This window comes from Rhea americana, unplaced genomic scaffold (assembly GCF_003343005.1).
Source record: "Rhea americana isolate MKP2758 unplaced genomic scaffold, rheAme1 scaffold_6, whole genome shotgun sequence".
Classification (NCBI taxonomy): Eukaryota; Metazoa; Chordata; class Aves; order Rheiformes; family Rheidae; genus Rhea; species Rhea americana.
In genome coordinates this window covers 3854426-3874547 of record NW_028186756.1, presented here as the reverse complement: position 1 = coordinate 3874547, position 20122 = coordinate 3854426, and the positions used below count along the sequence as shown (strand labels likewise).

Below are 20122 nucleotides of genomic sequence, written 5' to 3'. Positions count from 1 at the left end.
TTCAAACATCTGCAAACCAGCATGACCACTGCTTGCTCTTCCCATGGCTAGGAATGGTATTTTCAGCTTACTCACTTTCCACAGTTGTACAGGTCACAACAGAAGCAGGTGTTGGTTTTTATTTTGGGTGTGCAGGGTGCACGGCGTTGTGGGTGACAGATTGCCTGTGTGAATTCAGAAGAAACACATAGGGAATACACATGAGGATACAACCACCACACAGTTTCTGCTGCTATTTGGCCTGCTCGGTGTATAGATTTTGCACTGGTATCAAGATTAGCCCCAGGCAGATTTTTCTTTCCTTACCTGGCAATACAGCTCCTATGAAGCACACATTTACATAGGAATAAAGACACTTTTTCCCACCCTTCCTCCCACCATAGAGAAGATGCAAATAAGCATGTGCTTGCATAGGAAGGGGGTTGTGCAACTTTTACAAACAGACCAGATCTAGGATGATGCTACCTGAGAGAAAAATTCCCATGTTGGCAAACAGCTGAAGTAAAGAGATCAGTTGTCTGCCTGTGGGTAGTACTGCTCAGGTATACGTGCGAGGGCCCAAAAGAGAACGGACCCCACCCATGTCATTGGACAGTACTTATTTTGCACCTCAAACAGACATTTTAATTTGAAATATAGTGGTTATTCAAAACCTGAGAGAAAAATCTCAGAGGAACTCCCAGAACAGAGCAAAGACGGTCAAAGATGTCCACAGACGCATTATCACTACCTGTCAGGAACGGCTGCCCCTGCCTGTCTTCTTTAGGGAAGCCATTAAGACAGCAGAGGTGTGGATGAAGATGCATGCTCTTTATACACTTAGAAATTACTGTTGTCTGGACTCTCAATTCACCATCCTGCTGCTCTTGTAATGTATGGATTGCTAAAGATCTATATAAATTGGTGCATTTTCCCCTCTCCCATCGCCTCCTCTCTACCAGCTCCTTCATTAGGATGGTTGTGCCAAATATGGAGCAAGACCCACACTGACTTTCCTAGCACTCCCTCCCTCCCAGGCCCTGCTTCCCACCATCTCCTTCATCCGCAGAACTTCGGGGAACCACAGCAACAGCCCAGCAGCTGGTTTCTCCACCAGCAACACAAAGCCAGGCCCTTCAAGGAGACAGAGTAGTAAAACCTGCTCTCACCTCCGGTGGGGTTGTACTCTTGGAATAATACTGACATCGTCCTGCGTAGAGCGGCCTCAGGTCCTGCCAAAGAAGAAGTACCAGACTTAGCGTTGCATTATGATCAAAACCAGAAAGGGCAACCATGCTGCCAGCCAGCCCGTCTAGCGGAGATGGGTCAGAGTCAGAAGCGCCCTGCTCTCACACCAGCACCTGAATGCAGTGGCTTTTCAGTAACCTGGCAGCCCCTTCCCTCCCCCCCCAGCCTCAGATAATTTTTAACTCTGGTCTTTTGAGACACATGCTTACTGAAGTTAACATGGGAGGAACAGGCTGTCCTCCTTTGGGTGACAGCAGCTACCCTGAACTGATTTATCCTTTCCTCATTCCCCGGGCACATCCCAGAGCTGGCCAACATGTTCCTGGGGGTTCTTTATGCTGACTCATAACAACCTGTCATTAAATTGTTGGCAATGTTTGTCTTTCTGGGCTCTTGAGGAAATTATGGGAAATCTCTGGGGGATTATCAATAGCTCAGCCTGCAAAACAACGTGCATTAAAATCTCACTTAGGGGAAACGTGTACCCCAGGCCAAAACCTCAGAGAAAGCAACACTAAATTTGTATCAGGATCAGCAAGGACAGTGGTAGCTGCCCTTGTCCTAGGCACACTGGTTAATGCACCATGGAGACAAACCCTTGCTCAAGGCCCTTCCTGTGAGCCGTGAGACTTGCTCTGTGGGCGCCTGATCCAAAGCTTACGGTGGCAAGCCACAGCAGCAGCAGGCAAAAGGGAACACTATGTGCTGGTGTGGCAGGAGCACATCTCGAGTGAGATGACATTCTTGGACGGTTAGGAGGTGAAGCAAGGCCAAATTCTGTTCGTTAAGCAAGAGGCAGAAACCAGAGCCCTTGTCATTCCAACTGCACAGCTCTCGCTGCTGCAGACACACAAACATCCCTGCAGCTGGCAGGGAGGAAGTGCCAATTCATGCCGATACCCAGCCCATGAGGTCAGCATCTAAAATCACAGAGCAAGTCTGCAGAGCTCATACTCATGGCCAGGATCAGCCAGGAGTCAAAAAAAGTTTCCCATTTTTATCAAAGCTAATGTTTCACATGTCCTTGAAATGGGGGACAGAAATGGCCAAGACCTGCTCATCACATCCAGACAGATGGCGACCTACCACGCAGCTGAGCAGAGCTACCCTTTCCCCTGTCAGCAAATTCTGCCTTCAAGTCATCTTTCTACCATTTGGACACTCAGAGGCAAGAAAGAGGAGTCTCTTTTACTCAGAAGAATAAAGAGCTAGCTTACATATGGAAGGGGTAACTGACTTTTCAAAATTCCTTTCCATTCTGACTATAAATAAACCTCAAATCTATTTTTTAATACCATTTCACTAAAAATTCATAAAACAATGGAAACCAAACAGCAGAAACGTGGAGGAAAAAAAATGTTTGCAGTTACACATTTCTATTTAAAACTTGAAATGGAATTATGATTTTTTTTATTTTTATATTAACAGTCTGAGGTTTTTGCATGTCACTGTTCTCATCATCAAAGCAGTAGTTTTTTGAGTTTTTTAAGTCATTGAATGGAAACTAGGAACTGACTGAAAGTGTTACTCTACTACAACATACAGTGGTTCAATTAGCATTAAGAACCACTTCTACCAAAAATAAGATGAATGTTTGTACACTGTCATTTCACAATACTCATAAATCACAGTATATGTTGCAGTTTTGAGATTTACTAACATAAAACATACACAAAAATACTGTGTGTAACAAAGGGTTAACATCTTAATGCTTAATTGCTTATTTAAAAATCTTTCTGTAAAGCTGATACATTGCTCTAAAGTTTTTGATTTATAACAGCATTCAGCATATGACATATATTTATAAACTGTAATGTGGTCTGATGTAGAATGTAGACACAATGCTTGTCTTCCTCGAGTAAAAGTATTGCAGGACCCTTGTTCTCCTGGGAGCACTTACTATGTGCCTGGCAGCAAAGACTCCATCTACTATGGCACAGCAGAATGCAGCAATGACGCCAAAGCTGATGAAGACGATCGATGCAACGAGCTGAGAAAGGAAAACAAAGCAAACTATCATCTGCCTCTCCACAACCAAGTGTTTCATGCCCTTTCCACAAGGATTTATAAACCACAGTCAATAAGCCCTCAAGCAATCAATGGCCCAAATGTTTGCCCAGGCTGCACAGACTCGTCTCATTGACATCAATGGGATCTGTGTCTCAGAGGAAAGTCTGTCCTTAAGTGGAGGTAGAGGCATTGCAGCAGAAGTAGCAGCATCTTGCCAGACAGGATCTCTGGAGAACTGATTCTGTAACGTAAGTTTACTTATGATTCCCAGGTGCTAACCTTAGGCTGTGGATATACCTCCTCTCCCGGCTGCTGCTGTGCTTAACTCTTCCCTGAAAAGGAGGATTTTTCTCTTCTCCCTCCACTTCAAAGAGCTGCCACGAGAGCTGCTCACTATTTCAGCCCATGAGCCACACTAGCTTCTGCTGAAGCCAGCAAGGGCCACAAAACCTCAGGGACTGTTAGGGCTGAGCTCTAGCACAACGATGGATTAAGGGCAGGAACTTCTTCAGCTGGCAGGAAAAGAGGTGAGTGCACAGCCGTCATACCATAGGAGGGGTTTGCCTCAACAGCCAAACATGAATTTATAGAGCTGGCTCTCATGTTTTATTCCCATGACAAGCAGACTAAAATATGTTCTCTCTCTCGTGCCCTTCCTCATCTATAGGTCATGCTGTACGAACACAGGACGTTGTTGCATGGGAACCCCCGTGGTGGGACTGGACATTCAGGAAAGAATGCTTTTATGCAGCTATATGCACAGAAACGTAAGCCAGCCTACACCCTCGCTGCAGCCCAGCTAGGCTCCTCTGTGCTGCTTAACTACAGCCAGGCCCTGAAGGGCTGCTGCAGGGACGGCCCACAGGGCTTACCAACGCGGAGGGACTGCAAGAACAGAGCTCTCTATCTTTAGCTCAAGCAGTAAATTCAGATGTGCCTGATCCTCCTTTGCTAGTCCCATCCTACCAGTTTGTAAAATTAGGGCTAAAGCATTCAAAAAAAAAAAAAAAAAAAAAAAAAACAGGAGTACTCAACCTGCAACCCAGACATGCAAAATGAGAAGCCTCTACTCCCACTTCCCTGCTTTAAACACCCCCCCCCACCACCACGTAAGCGGCAGCCTTCAGTTGGAGGAACCACATATGAATGCTGATGTGACCTCTCCTTGCTCCTGTGCTGCAGCTCAGCCTCTGCCAAAACACTTCAGACCACCTCTCCTCACGCGCAGAGCTCCAGGCCGATCACCACCCTGCCAAAACGTTGCCGAGGGTATTAACAGGCTCGTGGAGGGAAGGTAAGTGTGGCATTCAAATGTGACTCACTTCCAGCGTCTGCGAGGCCTCCTTGGCATCAGCCACGGTGGTACTGCACCTTGTGCTAGGAATGAATGTCCTCTACAAAACATCGGTGTTATGTCCCGGGCGCTAAATATCAGGGGTTTGCCGGAACTGAACAGAAGGGAGACACTGAACAGGGAGACCAAAAAAAGGGGGTCACTGCGGGGCGACAGAATTACTTCGTCAGCAGCCAGCTTTTGCCTTTCAGACAATGCAGCCCCATAAACAGGTTCACAAGGACATGGTTTGGGAACAGTAGCATCTCCTTTAAAGGAGAAGCTTCCCCTTGAAAGCTTTAGTGAGTTTTCCCCCCATGGTTTTTCACTCTAGTGATGCAGCCTTCAATTGCTGATCCCTGGCAGCTGTTAAAAATGGCTTCTCCACAAACAAAAAAAAATGATTTTTTTTTTAAAAAAGGAGCTTCAAGCAATAGTAAAAAATAATAATATAAACACCACACTAACAACTAGCCTGGCCAGCACTGACAGATACCTTGCATCTCCTGGTATGGGGCATATTTGTTGCAGAAATCCAGGTGCTGAAGTTACGAGGCCACTCCAAAAATCTCATTTTCTTTCACTACACACAGATCAAGTCCTCAGGAAGACAAACCAAAACCCTTGGCAAACACAAGCCAGAAAGGATCTAAATGCATTTTTAAAGTATCTCAGGATTTGTAAGTTAACCACACCATTTTCACCCAAATCACCTTACATCATTATCTTCCTCCCCTTGCTGCGGGCCCCCTGGTCAGCTGTGCACTTGCAGGCAGTGGCTCAGCAAGCCCCTGCCTGTCAATATGATCCTGAAGAAAAACAGGATATTTCTCTATCTGAAACACCCTTTTTTTTTTTCCCCCCTACTGGCTGAAGTGGCTCACAAGGAGAACAGAAGATCCTCAAAGGCCCTAGAGAAGGCAGGGGTGAAGCAGGGGTTTCTTTTTCCCTCTCTGCAGATGATGTGAACCAGCCACAGGAGGTTGTCTCATAGAGGCATGATCAACTACAGAAACTGAGGAAGCAGCACCGTGGGGAGCAAAAACCCAGGCTGGGGTCTGGACACATTTGTGTCCATCCTGCCCACATGAAAGCAGACCAAGAGCCAGAATTTGCCCATCTGCTGGACCAGTATTACCAAATAACAGCTTGCACCATAACCAGTGCTTCCTTGATCTGGAAGAAAGCAGCAAGATGATGCAAATGGCTGCGGTGGAGAGATCCGCGAGCCAGCGAACAGGCAGCTAGCCACAGATCAAGGCGCTCAGGCTGCACCGCAGGGGACTCCGACGGCAGCAGAACAGAGAAGCGCCGCTCGGTTCGCTTTGATCACGCCGCCGAGACATCTCCGCAGGCAGGGCGCTCACAAAGGCGAGGGCAGGCAGCTGTCACCCCTCTACTCCCAGGACGCAGCCCTGCTCCGGGGAGCCGCTGCCTGCGAGCGGAGTAATGAGCACGCCCCGCCAGATGCCTTGTTAGCCAAACTTGCAAGTGGAGCAGCCTGAGCAAGGCCAGCATCAAAACCCGTAAGGCAGGAGACTGGCAAAGGCAGGACCTGCAGCTGACTCGAGGTGCTACCACAGATTTGAATGATACAAGATCAGAGAGGACAATTTAAGAGAAAAACGGAAGGTAATGAGGCAGAGAGGGGTGAGATGGAACAAGGGTGTAAGACAAGGAGAGGAGCCAAAGAAACTGAACAAAGGGGCTCAAAGGAGCGCAAGGCACCGAGGAAATGCTTGCTTGTGTTTCTCCTCCCACAGATAGATCAGAGAGACCTAAAAGGTGCTTCACACAGTTGCCCCAGGGCCGCCAGGAGGCAGGCTCTGCTGGTGGAAGGGAGGCGTTCAAGGCCCGGGAAGGACCACAGAAGCACCTCAAACCCAAGAGAGGGGGAAGGGGATGTTTCTGCATCCCACAGTCAGCACCCGAGGAACCAAGGGCAGCCCCTGCCAACCTCCAGCAACATCCACGTACAGACCAGGCCAACTGGAGCAGCAGCAGTGGAGGTGCAGGAGGGCTCACCTGGGGCAATGGGAACAGCCCCCATACAATCGCTCATTTCCATTAGCTTCAAAAAAGGAGAAAATAAAGCAGTTTTCTAGATGAAGCGAAGTATCCAAGACTTCCACTGCCCCACTGCAAATAAAAACTGCAGCAGCAGTTAGAGCAGATTGTAACATTAATCCGGTGAGCACATAAACAACTTACTGTCACTAGCAACAAGCTGCTATTGCAGAGTATCAGGTCCTGTGCCGGGAATCTGCTGTTTCTATTAGCTATCAACGCTAGCATTTCCTCCCCGCTCAGATCCATTTCATGCCCTTGTCTGGAATACAAATTGCACTATCAATTATAACAGTTGCACCAATCCACTGCCACAACCAGTGAAACCACAAAATGGGAGAAAGCACAGCTTCTTACAGTCTCTGCACAGGGAATGGCTTTTATGGCCTCAGTTATTCTGTACAAATTTCAGCCTTCCTCTGTACTTCTTTGTCTCATACATGCACGAAAAAGGGTCTTCTCCCTAAGCAGTATGACTCCTGGAGGTGGGAAGTGAGCTAAACACCAAGGATATACACCAGGTTATCTGTTCAATTTACCCCCCTGTAAACAAGAGCTGAGGATATGATTGCATAAAAAGAAACAAAGTTAATGATGATATTTTCATAACGGCTTTACCTGCACTAGAATCTAAGGATCTGGTGTCAGAAATGGGTTTGCAAACTTTACATAAGCAAGATTTTCTCACTCTCGGAGGAAAAAAAAAAAAAAAAAAGCCTGAGAACCAACCAAACACTGAAAATTTACAAGACATTAAAGAAAATGAGAAGGCAAATTAAAACATACAAACACGTGTTAAAAATCCCATATTTTTCAACTAATCTCATGATTTGTCAACCTGATTTTTGACTTGGAGTTGACAAAACTGTTGCTACAAGCACAAGTTCCTTTTAAAAGCCATGTTATACTAGCTATTTGTCTTAATGCATGTAATTCCCACCAAATCAGTTACTCAGCACAGAATTGAGACACAAAAAGACAAATTGGTTTGGATAACATAGGAACCATAAAACAGGAGTGTTCTGGTCAGAAGTTCCCTTTGGGCCACACTCCAGTAATACCTGGGCTGCGAAGCTGTTGGTAATTACTTTTCCATGGCAGGGATGACTGTTACGAAGCCACGCAAAACGCTGACTTGTCATGTGAAAACTGCTGACCACGTAGCTCCCGTATAAATCACAACCGCCTGCAACGCCGGCACGCAGTCTGGGTTGTGTCTGCGCGGGCAGCCAGCGTCTCTGGAGGAACAAACTCCGCTGAAAACTTTCCCTGGCTTTGACAAATGGGAAGTGCAGACGCATGGCGTGAAAGCCAATACACTGGGGTGGGGAAAGGAGAGAGGTCTATTTCTGTCAGCAGACAGGAGAGAATTAAGAGGCGGCAGTTCAGGTTATTTCACACTTTAGCCAAACGGGCTCAGTTGATTCCTCAGCCAGGTTATGGGGAAAACGTGCATGAGAGCACAACTGCACAAGTTGCATCTAGCTCCTCCTGCCATCACTAAGGGGTGACTGAGTAACAAGCAACATCCATTTACCGAACTAGTGCACTGGGAAGCTCACAGGAATTAAAAGAGAATTCTGTACTGCCAGTGGTATTATAGAAACATGTAATGGAGAAAAAAATGCCACTGCAAAACTGAGTGCTCCTGGGTAAGAAGGAGACAAGAATAAAGTGAGGAGACAGTCAGCGATGGCTATTCGATGCCCTCTCTGCTGTCAGTGCAGAGACACGCTAGCCTGCAATCCTAGAAGGCTGTGATGCAATCCTCGCAAAGCTCATCATGCGTGCTCTGCAGGAAGGGGCACAAAATGATACAGAGATGAAAAGAATAAACTCTGGATACCCAGGGCTTTTTAGAAAGCAAACAAGTCAGGTCCAAGTCGCGCTGTCATTTATGGGCAGTCCTGTGAAGGACGCAGGATTGGCATAATAAGATCACTTCTCAATCTGACCGATATGCTGCTAGTACATGATGAGCAAGAGGCCTGGAAATCCTGCTAAGACAGAAGAAATGGGACACACAGCCGTTGCACAGCCAGGGAAGAAAAAACTAATAATAATAAAAAAAAGGACCCCCCCCCACCCTGGGCCCTGCCTGAGCATGAGAAGAGAAGTCTTCCTCTCCTTCCGAGTCTGCCTCACCCCCTCCCTCCTGCCATTGCTCTGCTCTGCAGGCAGCACATTATTTGAAAAGCAAAGGGCAGAGCAGCACAGCACTGCCCAGCCTCTGCTTTAGCAGAAGCAGGAATTTATCCAGACAACCTCTGCAGCTCAGCCAATTTGTCTTAGCCTCGGTTGGCAGCACAGCCTGCTATTTGATCCCTGAGCCTTTCCACGAAGGCAGCTCCACTGCTGCAAAAGCATGTAGCTGTGCTGGGCGAGCTGGACAGGCTGGAGGGACAGGCAGCTGCACTACAGTCCCCCACCTTGCCCCTGAGCAACCTTTATACCAGGCAGGCTTCAAGAATCTTTGTACCAAAGGACAGGGTAATCACTGGAGAGGAAGATGGCAGCTGCTGTTCGGGGGTGAGCCACGTCAAGACAGGAGCCAGGCAGGTCCACACAGCTCTCCAGGAGCGGGACTGAACATCCCTACACACTGCCTCCAGCCAGCTGAGCAGAGAAGACTGGCTAGGAAAGTATAAGCTCAACAGCCTGTGGTAACTGCTAGCTACCAGCCTCTTTTGATCTCTCTCTGCCCACACCTTTTTTTTTTTTTTTTTTTTAATAGTTTTCCCTCAAAAGTTTTCCCCCACACTGAGCCCTGTTACCAACACCCTCAAGCCACTAAGTTCAGGCATGGGCAGGAAGAGGAGGGGGTTGTGAAACATCTGCAAGATGTTTCTGGATTCATCAAAGACCTAGCCATGTCCACACATCCTCTGTGCTTGCCAAAAGCATTAACCTGGGCCAGCTCTGTCCCTCACACCTCAGCACAAGCTCAGTTATGATTAAATCAAGTCAACAGTGCTGGTCTCATCTATTTTCTGTGATATCGTACATCCACTGACCACCTGCTCCCCTCCTGAATGTTGCTGGTCACAACCCAGAGCCAGCCCCCATGGGACGGGACAGCAGAGTCCTGCGTGACTCCACACAGAGCTGCCTAGACAGCTGCTGCCCAGCTCCATCGTGTGAAACCCTCCTCACAGGCTGAGGAGAGAACCAGAGGCAGGGGCAGGATGTCCGCAGGCAGCGGTGACAACGCCGGGCGGTCGTTCTGGCACCCTTGGGCTGGAGTAAAGGGTGGCAGCACCCTCCTGTGAGCTCTGGACAGAGAGCTGGGCTCTGTCCCATGCCTGCCTGGCAGCTGGGCAGGGAGGCGGGGGACAAGGCAGTAACTGAAGCCACCCATGCGGAGCCCCGGGGCCCCTTCCTGGTGATGAGCAGGGCGCAGCCAAGGCCACGGCAGGTCATGCACGTAACACCCACCATGTGTGCTGCCAACTCCTTCCAAATACGACCTGCTAACTGTAACTGGTGCATAGGCAGAAGCATGCTGGGGGAAGAACGAGTGCAGAGGTGCTGTCAAAGCAAGAACACTGAAGCAACAAGATGTTTCTTTGCCCTAGGGCTGCTATGAGAGTTACAATAAAAGTATCTTTTCTAGCCACCATCTTCTATGCTTTTCACACTCACAACTGCTGCATTACAGCACACAGTCTCTAGGTCTTGCTTCCCATTTCAAGAGGTGTTTGGAAACAAGGACCAGGAACACACACGCTTATCAGCAGTGCTGAGGAACTTTGTTGCTTCCCAATTACACCATGCTTCAGCCTTTTCATCATGTTAATACCTCAGTGACTTATTCTCTAGACACGTCTAAAGCAGAGACCCCTTTAAGTACACAAGTGGCTTTCTGCTGGGCCCTGTACGGACTTTCACCTCCACTCTGTGGGACTGATTTTTACACCACCTGCTAGATCTTTTTTTCTACCCTTTCTTCAAGTAGAAAGTAGCCAAAAGCAATTTTTGCAGAGCATCAAACAGCCAGAAACTTACTTAAAAGGATTTAAAAATAAAAATATTAATCTTATTTAACATATTATGTATCTCATGCTGTAACAGCTCTACACAAAAAGAACTTGGCACAAGCCTATGAAGTGCTGAGTATTCTGGGAATCTCAAACACTCTAACTTGAACCCCTGAAAGATCCCACTGAGTTCAATGAGACTGCGTATAGTCACTTTGTATGTGAATGTTTTTCAAAACTTAAATGTCAAGGTTAACAATCTTGTTCTCTTTGGGCTGTCAGAAACCATCTCTACTTCTCAAGAACTATATCACATCAGCCTGGAAGGATTAGGAGAAAGAACAACACTCCTTCTTTATAAACAAAATCTCTTTGAGTTATGGTCAAGTTTTTTTTCAAAAAGTCTACATAATTAATGAACTTACCATTTGCCTTTTGTTTTCTATCAAGTTTGATCCAATTATTCCAAGAAATGACCCAAAACCAAGCTGAAAAACAACATATTGTTAGCATTTAAATCAGGAAGATATCCAACATATTTCACATGCAGACAGAACACAATTAAATCCAGAAGCAGCAAAAGAACATATTGTGAATGTGTGAGCACTCTTCCTTCAGCAAGAAAATCAGTGGAGTCTCTCACTAGCTAGAACTGCCAAGTGTATCACTTATATGACACTAAAAGCATGTGCAAAAACCAAAAGGATAAACTTTAATTCACTCCCCTCCCCATTAATGCTGAGAAATGAGTGATGGATGAAAATGTGTGTTGCTGTTTTGGAACAACTCCACAAACACTCAGAAGCTTCTGCATGTGAACCTAGCTGTACCATAGCACTAGTGTTTGCAGGACCAGCCACTAGTGACCACACCAAGGGCATGCACAACCACTTAATGTCCAGCTCAAGAAAATTTCTTAATGGGAAAAGATTTAGCAATCACTTGCCTCTTCCACCCTTCCTGCATTTACAGGGAGGGGAAGTCCTACCATCAGGGTCTTTTACCGGAAGGATTCACACTAGTCCACTGAATAGAATGATCTTGTCCAGCAAAAGCATCTTTTCTTGCTGCTGTAACTAGCAATTCTGTTTTTATTTCAGCTCAGTGAAGTCAGTTAGGAGCGCAATTTCCCATTCTCTATCTCCAAAATCTTAAACTATTAGCTATACTGGAGATGTTTCTAGGACAGAGTAGACCTCAATCAGGCCAGAAACAAGGATTTTAACCAGGAATCATTGACCACAAGGGAAGCTCTGGAAGTACTTCTGTAACTGTCACAACTAGAAAGGTCTTTGATAAGCATATAGGATATGCATCTCTGCTTCCATGGGTCAGCAAACTGAGAAATGCTGAAGAAGTCCTACAATTGCTGTTGTTCACATTAAGCAGCCTACACATCCATTTGATAAACCAGTGGAGGTGAAGAAGATCTGGATGAGGATGCTAAATAACTGGCCACTTCTAAAGCAGCAGAATAAGGCAGAAAACAAGCTGCAGTGATTCAAGAATGGGCCAGTTAACCTGGAATCGATGTGCTAAGATCCAGGAATGGGAAACAAAGGTTTAACAAATCCAGTATTAACAAGCAAAAACACACACAGATTAGCAGACACAGACACCGTGAGAAGCTGGACTTAAATCTTCTCCCACTCTGCTTAAGCTCTGTGATATCTGGTGCTAGTGCCAAAAGCAGTAATGGGTGTTGACTCAAACAGCACAGGATCAAAGCAGAGCAGCCCATCGGAGCTGCTGCTTCCCAGCTGCTTGCCTTGCACTCCTCTCAGACACCGCTGTCCCCACACCAGGGACTGTTTAACCACCGTGGTGTGCAGCATAGCAATGAAGCCAGACACTGCTCAATACTGTGGCAGCAGGCAGACAGGTGCAGAGAGCTGGCGGCATTGCTGAACAGTCTCAGATTAATCTGCCAATGCTTCTGGGCAAGACCCTTATTAATAAGGCTGATCTTCTATTATTCTTTTGCTCAGCTTGGGCAAGCAACTATCCCCACCTTCCACAGGTTATGGGATTTTTACAGACCAAAACCTAGGAGATCCAGGCATTAACAGCAACATGGATCCAGGTACTATTTTTAGCCTGGTGGTGTTTAGTAGCAGGAAAGCTGTTTGGCTACAAATGCATCTAAGGTAAACATTGAAGAAAACTATTTTGTGCCTTTTGAGCTTGATCCAACACATTTGGAGAAACTTCCACATAGTGATTCAGAGCAGCACAAATCAAAAGGTGAAAGACAGATAATTCAAGATAAAAGAACTGGAGTGAAACTATACATCCAACAGGAAAAGACCAAATACATCAGTGGAATCATCCTGCATTAAAGGGAAAAAACGTGTGTTTTTTCACTGATGGGACAAAGGGACCTTTGTTATCTGCATCACTTGTATCGCTGCTATCTGATGGTGGAGATGATCCCCTGAGAAGTCCGTCAAAAGACGAAGAGGATCCAACTGAATGTGCTTTTCCAAAGTAAAGCCTCAGGCTGATACATTTAATAAGGAATCATTACAGAAGAGCTTTGCCAGCCACAGCCTAAGAAAGGTCAGTCATTTATACTGAGGCGGGAAGCTGAACCTGGAGGCAGCACACACTTCTCATGAACAGCCTTTCACAAGACAACGCAGAGGAGACTTCACTGTGAGCCTTGTTCTGTCTGGGGCCTCCAGAGAGGCCCTGTCCCATTTCTGCATCTGTCTGTACTGCACAGACCTGCACAAAATCTGGTAGTCTCTGCAGCAGCTGGAAGCTCTACTTCCATTATATACAGCAAGAAAGAGTTATTGAAGCCCAAAGCTATGAGGAAAAGTATTGAAGAATGTTTTTCTTAGACTCACAACAGAAGGAAAGAACTTTTAAGTTATTACTTAAAAAGAAGCAAGATTTTCAAATTAATCTCTCAGTCTGTGAGCCTCACTCCCACAGGGGTGTTTGACCTCTGCGCCTGTTACTTTTGTCTGCAAAGCATCACTGTTGCAGCCTGCACTTCCAGGCCCAGGCCATCTATCCTGCCATAGATATGTTATTTCTCGTGGAAGTGCAACTTAGGTGCCCACAGAAGTAGTTGTGAAGGTGTCAGCCAGCAGTCAGGAAAGGGGGTGAAGGCCTCCCTGCACTGTTTGTACAGATAAATAAATAAATAAATACCCACTGATCTGTGGAAGGTCTCCAGGATCAGTTCTAAATTAGATTGCTAAATCTTTTCTGTTCATCCTCAGCAACATCCTGGGAAGATGATCCCCAGCATCAGGCAACTATTTCTGCATGTTTCTCCTCCTTGCATGCCGTTGCTAGCAGGTGTTCACCCAAAGCATGCAAGTCGGAGGAAGAAACAATGGTGCACTAGGCATGACAGCTATAAGACATCCTGGAGGTTTCATGGCCCAGTACGGATCTGCTATTCCCCCCAAGATGGGCCCATGCCAGCTAGGTGTGCAACACTGAGAGCACCTATGCAAAGCGGCATCACGTGCAGGCTAATCTGCATATAATCCAGATTGCCACAGATCTGCCACAGGACCACAGACCACTATCCCCCTTCCAGCTTTGGGTAGTGATCTGTACAGAGCCTATTGCCCTGTTTACTCAAAACACTTTGAGACCCTTGGCTGAGAGGCACTAAGCTATAGGAAGGGCTGAGCAGGTCTCTTAATGGGTAATACTAGAGTAGCTTCAGGGGAATTTCTGAACTTCCTAGAGAATTATATGAAAATAATATTCCCTCTGGAGAACATGAGATCAGTAGAGTTTCATACCATCCTACAGAAACCAACATGCAGAATGGCAGAACAGGACCACAATCCCTCCTACAAGAACAACTGAAATTCTGCGAGACTAGCCTGCTCTGTGAGTCCACTCCACGCAAGAAGAAATCTTTTCCTTACTAATATGGGGTACTAACAGTAACATCACTAAAAAATCATTGGTGGCCTGACATTCATGCAAACTTTTGGATGACAATACTCAAATGGAGTTGCTTCTCTGGGGCTGTTCCTGTGTTCAGGCACAACTGTGCACTCGTGTCTCACAGCAGGCTCTTCTTCCACAGCAAAGGGAGAATTCCCAGTTTGTTACAAAACATCAGCTATTTTAAGTACCTGCTGAAGCATCCAGCAGCAGACTGAAATTTTCTCCTGTGCAGGGAGGCAGGTGAGGTCATCACAGATTTCCACCCAGCAGACTAACAAACTAATTGAGAGAAGTAATTTGGTGACAAGCCTACAATCGCAAATAGTCAGGCTGACTCTGAAAAAAAGTAAGTAAATCAACACTGTTCCTGAGTCCACAAACTCATGAATTCCTTGAGCCAATTCTGTCTCTTACAAAACCGTAAGCGATGCTGACGTTCTCAGAGTATAAATAGCTAGTGAGATGTCAAGAGGATGTGAACAACAGGCTCTACCCATCTGCATCAGTCTGTGGGATCTGCTCTGAAACATGAGATTCAGCCGAGGTTGGCGAGGCATAGGATAAGTACTGAGAGTTTGAAGACAGCTTGTCATCCTTCTCAACACCTTCCTTCTGTATTTTCTCTTAAAGAAAAAAAAAAAAAGAAACCACATACACCCTAAATGCAGGAGCTACTGTGACAAGCCAGAAATGCAATCCTCTGGCCACAGACAAAACAGTCCATAACGAAGCTTCCAAACTAATGGCTGTAAAGTGCCTGTCTTCAGTCACAGAAGACCTTATCCACAGACAATTATAAACCTCCTTGAGATCAGCAATCCATGGTAAATAAATTGGACAAATGTAAGACAGGAAAACCTTCCACCTAGTGACTTGGACTGGCTTTAAACCTCCAACTTCCAGACTGCAAACCTACGTGCACAATACTCCATGGCTGTTAAACAGGAGCCTCTATCCTGCAGGCTGCAGTTACAGCCAACCTGCTAAGACAGCTAATCTGGCCTGCAGTCGGTCCTTGTTGTGGTTCCTTCTGAGGACTCCTCAGACCAGGACTTGCTTTCCAGCTTGTGTTAGATCTCTGCTAATGCAGAAGTACAGCAGTGCACATGTGCAGAAGGGCTGGTTCTGGGCTGGGGGAAAGGCATGATGTACTTTCTCCAAGTGCTTCTGCAGAAGGTTGTATGTCCAACGACAGGACGGCTGGGCACCAGTTGTCTTCTCTAATTTAAAGTCATTTGAAGCTACAAGATCTTCCTTTCCCATTTTCACTTGTTAATAAAAATCGATGTGGCAGTAGCTTTGCTATGCAGTCTCTTTCAGCAAGTTGCCAAAGCTTTTATTAATGTAGTCCTCCTCAGAGACCCCGAATCATTAAGTATTTCTGTAAGTAAACTTTATGACCATGAACTCATATAGGCTGCATTTCAAGACCTGGGTTCCCAACTGTTCTTGGCATCTATGATCTTTCTTCTCCTTACTTCTAGGCTTAGTCTGATTTGTGAAAACAAAATGTTCTAAGGTTGTTTTGGCTGACATTAAATCAATTTATCTGTCTCACTGCTAGCATGACCAAGCTCAGAAGAAACTGCCACTTGACTGAATGGGATTTTTGCATGGGAATGAGCAGCAGGTGCAAAATAATAATAAATCAAATAAATCAAATGGCAATGAAGTAGCTGAGCAGATGTTAATATTCAGGACACGATCATCCTTTATAACATTTGCAGCATTACAAGGGACTTTGTAGGCAATAAGTTTTCTAGACCTACCTAGGAGTTCTATACTTACAATAACCCCTGGGTAATAACCTCCAACAGTCACATTTTGGGTTCTTGTTGTAGCAGCTAGGCCCACCGTTAGAATTAATACTGACACAATGAGGAGAGTCACAGTTACGTAGAGGGAATTTCTCTTTCTTCTATTGAACGACCCTAAAAACACACATACACAACACAATTTGCTAATTCCATCTGGGGTCAGTCACGGTATCTCAAAATTATTCTCCCACCGCCAACCACATGATGTTGAATTTCCTTTCTTGTAATCTGAGAATATTTTTTTGTTTGGCTCTCACTTCTCACCTTTACTTACATGTTTTATCAACCTCTGTCAGGGCATCTGAATTCCAATTTATTTATCATTGCTCTGATACGGAATAAGAGAGCCTCAAGAACTGTAAATCTGCAAAGCTCATTTGGTTACAAAGGAGCCTCCCAGGCCCCTCCTGTCGGGGATAATTAAGCCAATAAGAAGTATTACCTAGGCACTTACTACTTTTCTGATCTGTCTGCTTACATCAAGCTAAACAGCCACACTACATACAACTTGTTTTGAGGGGGAAACTTTGGCTTTAACTATATCATATGACATCCATATTTTTCTGTGTAAATAAGACACCACCACTAACAATCACTTCTCCTCCTCCTATGGCATCAATCCCTACTTACAGCAAGGACTAACTATTTTTATACACTCTGAATAATGAACTTGTGGATTAGTGAAGCTGATATACAGCTGCCCAATTCTAGCTTTTTTTTTAAAATCTATTTATAGATCTCCCAAATGAGCATAAATATAAAGTAGCAATTCCATCAGCCCAGAAGGGAAGTTGGCTGTGATGTTACACTTAGCAATATCTTTTGAGGTGTTTGTTCAGTGGATATTTTGTGATCTTTAAACCACTTTGTGAAACAATCCTTTTGATTTTATTTCACACACTATGTAAACACAGCCCAGCACAAGCAAGTGCAGCCGGCAGAATAACAGACTGGAATGGTCCCTCTAACACTCCTGGGGTTGTGCATGCTCCCTGTGAGCTGCCAGGGCTATTCTGAATCCCAGCCCGCAGTTCGTGGTTCTCCAAAGCATCCGAACAGCAAAGGTGATTCCCAGCCCAGGAGCTCCCAAGTGGCGTGCACACTACCAGGCTATTTCAAAGCAGTGCACAGCTGTGGTCCAACAGTAGGAGATGCTTCCACTGCTGTTTAGCACATTCCCTAAGGCAAACTATATTGGGGAACCCCCATTTGAGGCATCCAAGGGTTGACAGTCTATATGTGGCAAGATAAAACATCAGTACAAAGGAACTGCTAACTTTGCAAGGCAAGCATGAAAGATTAGGCCAAGTCAAAGATAATTGCCTTCTCCAAATTTCCCCAAAAGAAGACACGTCAGGCCCTACTAGGCAGCTTTCTGTCTTGAAGATGTACATCCCAGCGCCTCACAGGCTTTTCTTTAGGGTCTGCACACATTTGCAGTAAAGCTATATAGAGAGCTTTTATTTTCACTGTAATAGCTACACTGACACAGTCATACGGACACACATGGTGCAAAATATTTCCCTTCCTCTACAGGGACAACTGTCCCAGGATAAAGCACAAACACTCCTGCTTCCACAGCCTCTCCGGCCTGCCAGCTGTGCTGCTCGCAGGAGCGCTCCCTCGCCGTGCCGGTGACGAACCGGGCTGGGAATCAGCGTGAGGCTGGGTCATCTGACCTGCATGAAGCGGAAGAGCTTGGAGACACAGACAGGTCCTAAACAAGCTTAAAACCCAAACAACCCACCACGAGAGGATAAAAGGCAAGAGAAGGCTTGTAGATAAAAGTAACATCCTTTTAGACTGACCAGTATCTTTAGAAGGAAGGTTCTCCACCTATAAACCTTTTGCTTACGTTCTTGAGCACATCTGTAACTGCAGTTCAAGGATACCACAAGATCTAAAGACAGAGTCTGCAACTGCTTAGTCAGTTCTCATCTGGAATCGGTAATAGCGAGTTATTAATTTCAAATAAAAAAATTATTTCAAACAACTGCTAGAGTACCCTTAAAATCTAGGCCATATATTGCATCAGCACTCCTTAGTTCTTCATGTAACTTTTTGTTTTACAGGATGGAGATGAAGGTACCGAATTGTTTAACGGTACTTAAGGTTGCATTTGGGGTTAATCCCTTCATTCTGTTAAATCTGTCAAGTAAGTTAGTAATATAAAATATAAACTTTTAAAGTACTTAATTCATCAAAACAACAGACTGTTCTGCATGTACTACTTCCCAAACACTAAAATATGGTTTGTGCAATTCTCCAGAAAATGTCTCATAAATGTCTTAAGTTCCAAAGCGTTAAAACTTAAGGTTTAGCTGAGCAAAATTCAGGCAATCGGGGGAAAAAAGTTGTCACTCTTTAGATCAGTTTTAAAAGGAAAGAAAGAAAGAGCAAGTCTTGCTTACACAGATGACCTAAATTCTGGTTACTGGAGCAGTCTGGCTGGAAAATGAGCAGAAAATAAGAAAAAAACAGCCATATGTTCCTTGCACGGCTTGAATTCCTTACAGTTAGGCTATGTGGGTGTGCAGATGTTTGTGTACTATGTAAAATAACCCTGCAGAACAAGTCTGAATGAGTGTAAAGTATACATGAGCACTGACTTCACACATATAAACTGATATTTTTTCATTTTCCATGAGAAATGCTTCAAAAATTGCAATGAGTAACTGCAAGAAATGCTGTTTTTCTCAGAATTAGCTTTCAGTAAAATGTAAATTTTCTAACAATATTTCTGCAAGAAAATGCTTCAAAATAAGAAACTCAAAATGCTATTTATGTATTCTGTACTTGTTTCAGAACAATCATGTTTTCCACGTTCCTAACTTCTGTATTATTTCTTAGCTCATAACTGACACATACCAACATACAATTAAGAAGTGAAACAAAGGTTTTCATACAGAAAATTGATGAGAGCTTTTTTTTAATCTTACAAGGAGAGATTTTTTTCATTGCAGATCTGAACAAATAAAAAAAAATAATGTAAAATGTGATTACCTCCACTTCGTCTCCGTATCTGGCCACTAACCGTATCATTGCTTTTCTTGGAAAACGTGCTTTTTATTGCGTGTATATTAAGAAAGTGCTTTTTGCACTTCCGCACGGGATCCTGCAGCTGTTCAGCGTACCCTGGGTCTTACTCAGTATGTCCGCTCATAACCGCTTTAAATAACGTGCTGAACAGCCACCCTCGAAAGGCATCCACCTCAACACTGATTTGTGCCCGAAAGCGTTCCCCACCGACTCTGCAGCGCTCCTCTCCGGTTCTCAGCCCGGCGTCGCTTTTCGCACGAAGGAAAAGCCGAGCGATGCTTCCAGGACGCTGCGGCTCCTGCCGCCTCCGCGCCTCCGCGACGCGAGCGGCCCTCCGCCGGCGGCCGGCGCGGCCCCGGGGGCTCGGGGCGCCCGCCCCGGCGCGAGCGCGAGCGCGCCCCGCCGAGCGGCCTTCCGCCCTGCGGGCAGGGTCACGGGCGGCAGCTCGGCGGTTAATCCGGCTGGTTACTTCACCACAGCGGCACGCGAACTGCCTGCGGGCGTCCCACGGACCACTTCCACTTCAAGCCTACTACAGCTGCCGTGCGCAACCCCCTCCAAAACCCAGGTTGCGGCATTTTTGTTTTCCAGAAGACTTCAGAGGTTTGGGACAGCGGATCCCTTGCTCTGCCCCAGGTTTAACTACGCTTCGTTCTCACTACGAGGAGACAAGAAGCCAGGAGCACACGCGGACACCGCGGGCTTCTCCGCCGAGCCCGGCGGCGGCG

At 45.7% G+C, this 20122-nt stretch overlaps 1 protein-coding gene across 7 annotated transcripts in view; it reads right to left on the bottom strand.

Annotated features, from left to right (window-relative positions):
• The window catches only part of TMEM255A (transmembrane protein 255A), a 29351-nt gene extending 9695 nt beyond the window's left edge, over positions 1–19656 (bottom strand). For 2 of the 7 annotated variants that reach the window (XM_085319764.1, XM_085319765.1), the window contains exons 1-7: positions 17720–17804; positions 16327–16469; positions 11040–11102; positions 7699–7875; positions 3128–3217; positions 1149–1211; positions 76–164 (exon numbers count right to left, since the gene is read on the bottom strand). In XM_085319764.1, coding sequence (XP_085175890.1) covers positions 76–164; positions 1149–1211; positions 3128–3217; positions 7699–7875; positions 11040–11102; positions 16327–16469; positions 17720–17789 — 695 coding nt within the window. In that variant the 5' untranslated portion in view covers positions 17790–17804. Of the gene's footprint in view, positions 1–75; positions 165–1148; positions 1212–3127; positions 3218–7698; positions 7876–8483; positions 8614–11039; positions 11103–14726; positions 14881–16326; positions 16470–17719; positions 17805–19358 lie in introns of those variants that run through there. The other 5 variants (XM_085319767.1, XM_085319768.1, XM_085319769.1 and 2 more) reach the window with 5 other exon arrangements.
• Positions 19657–20122: the final 466 nt, after the last annotated feature.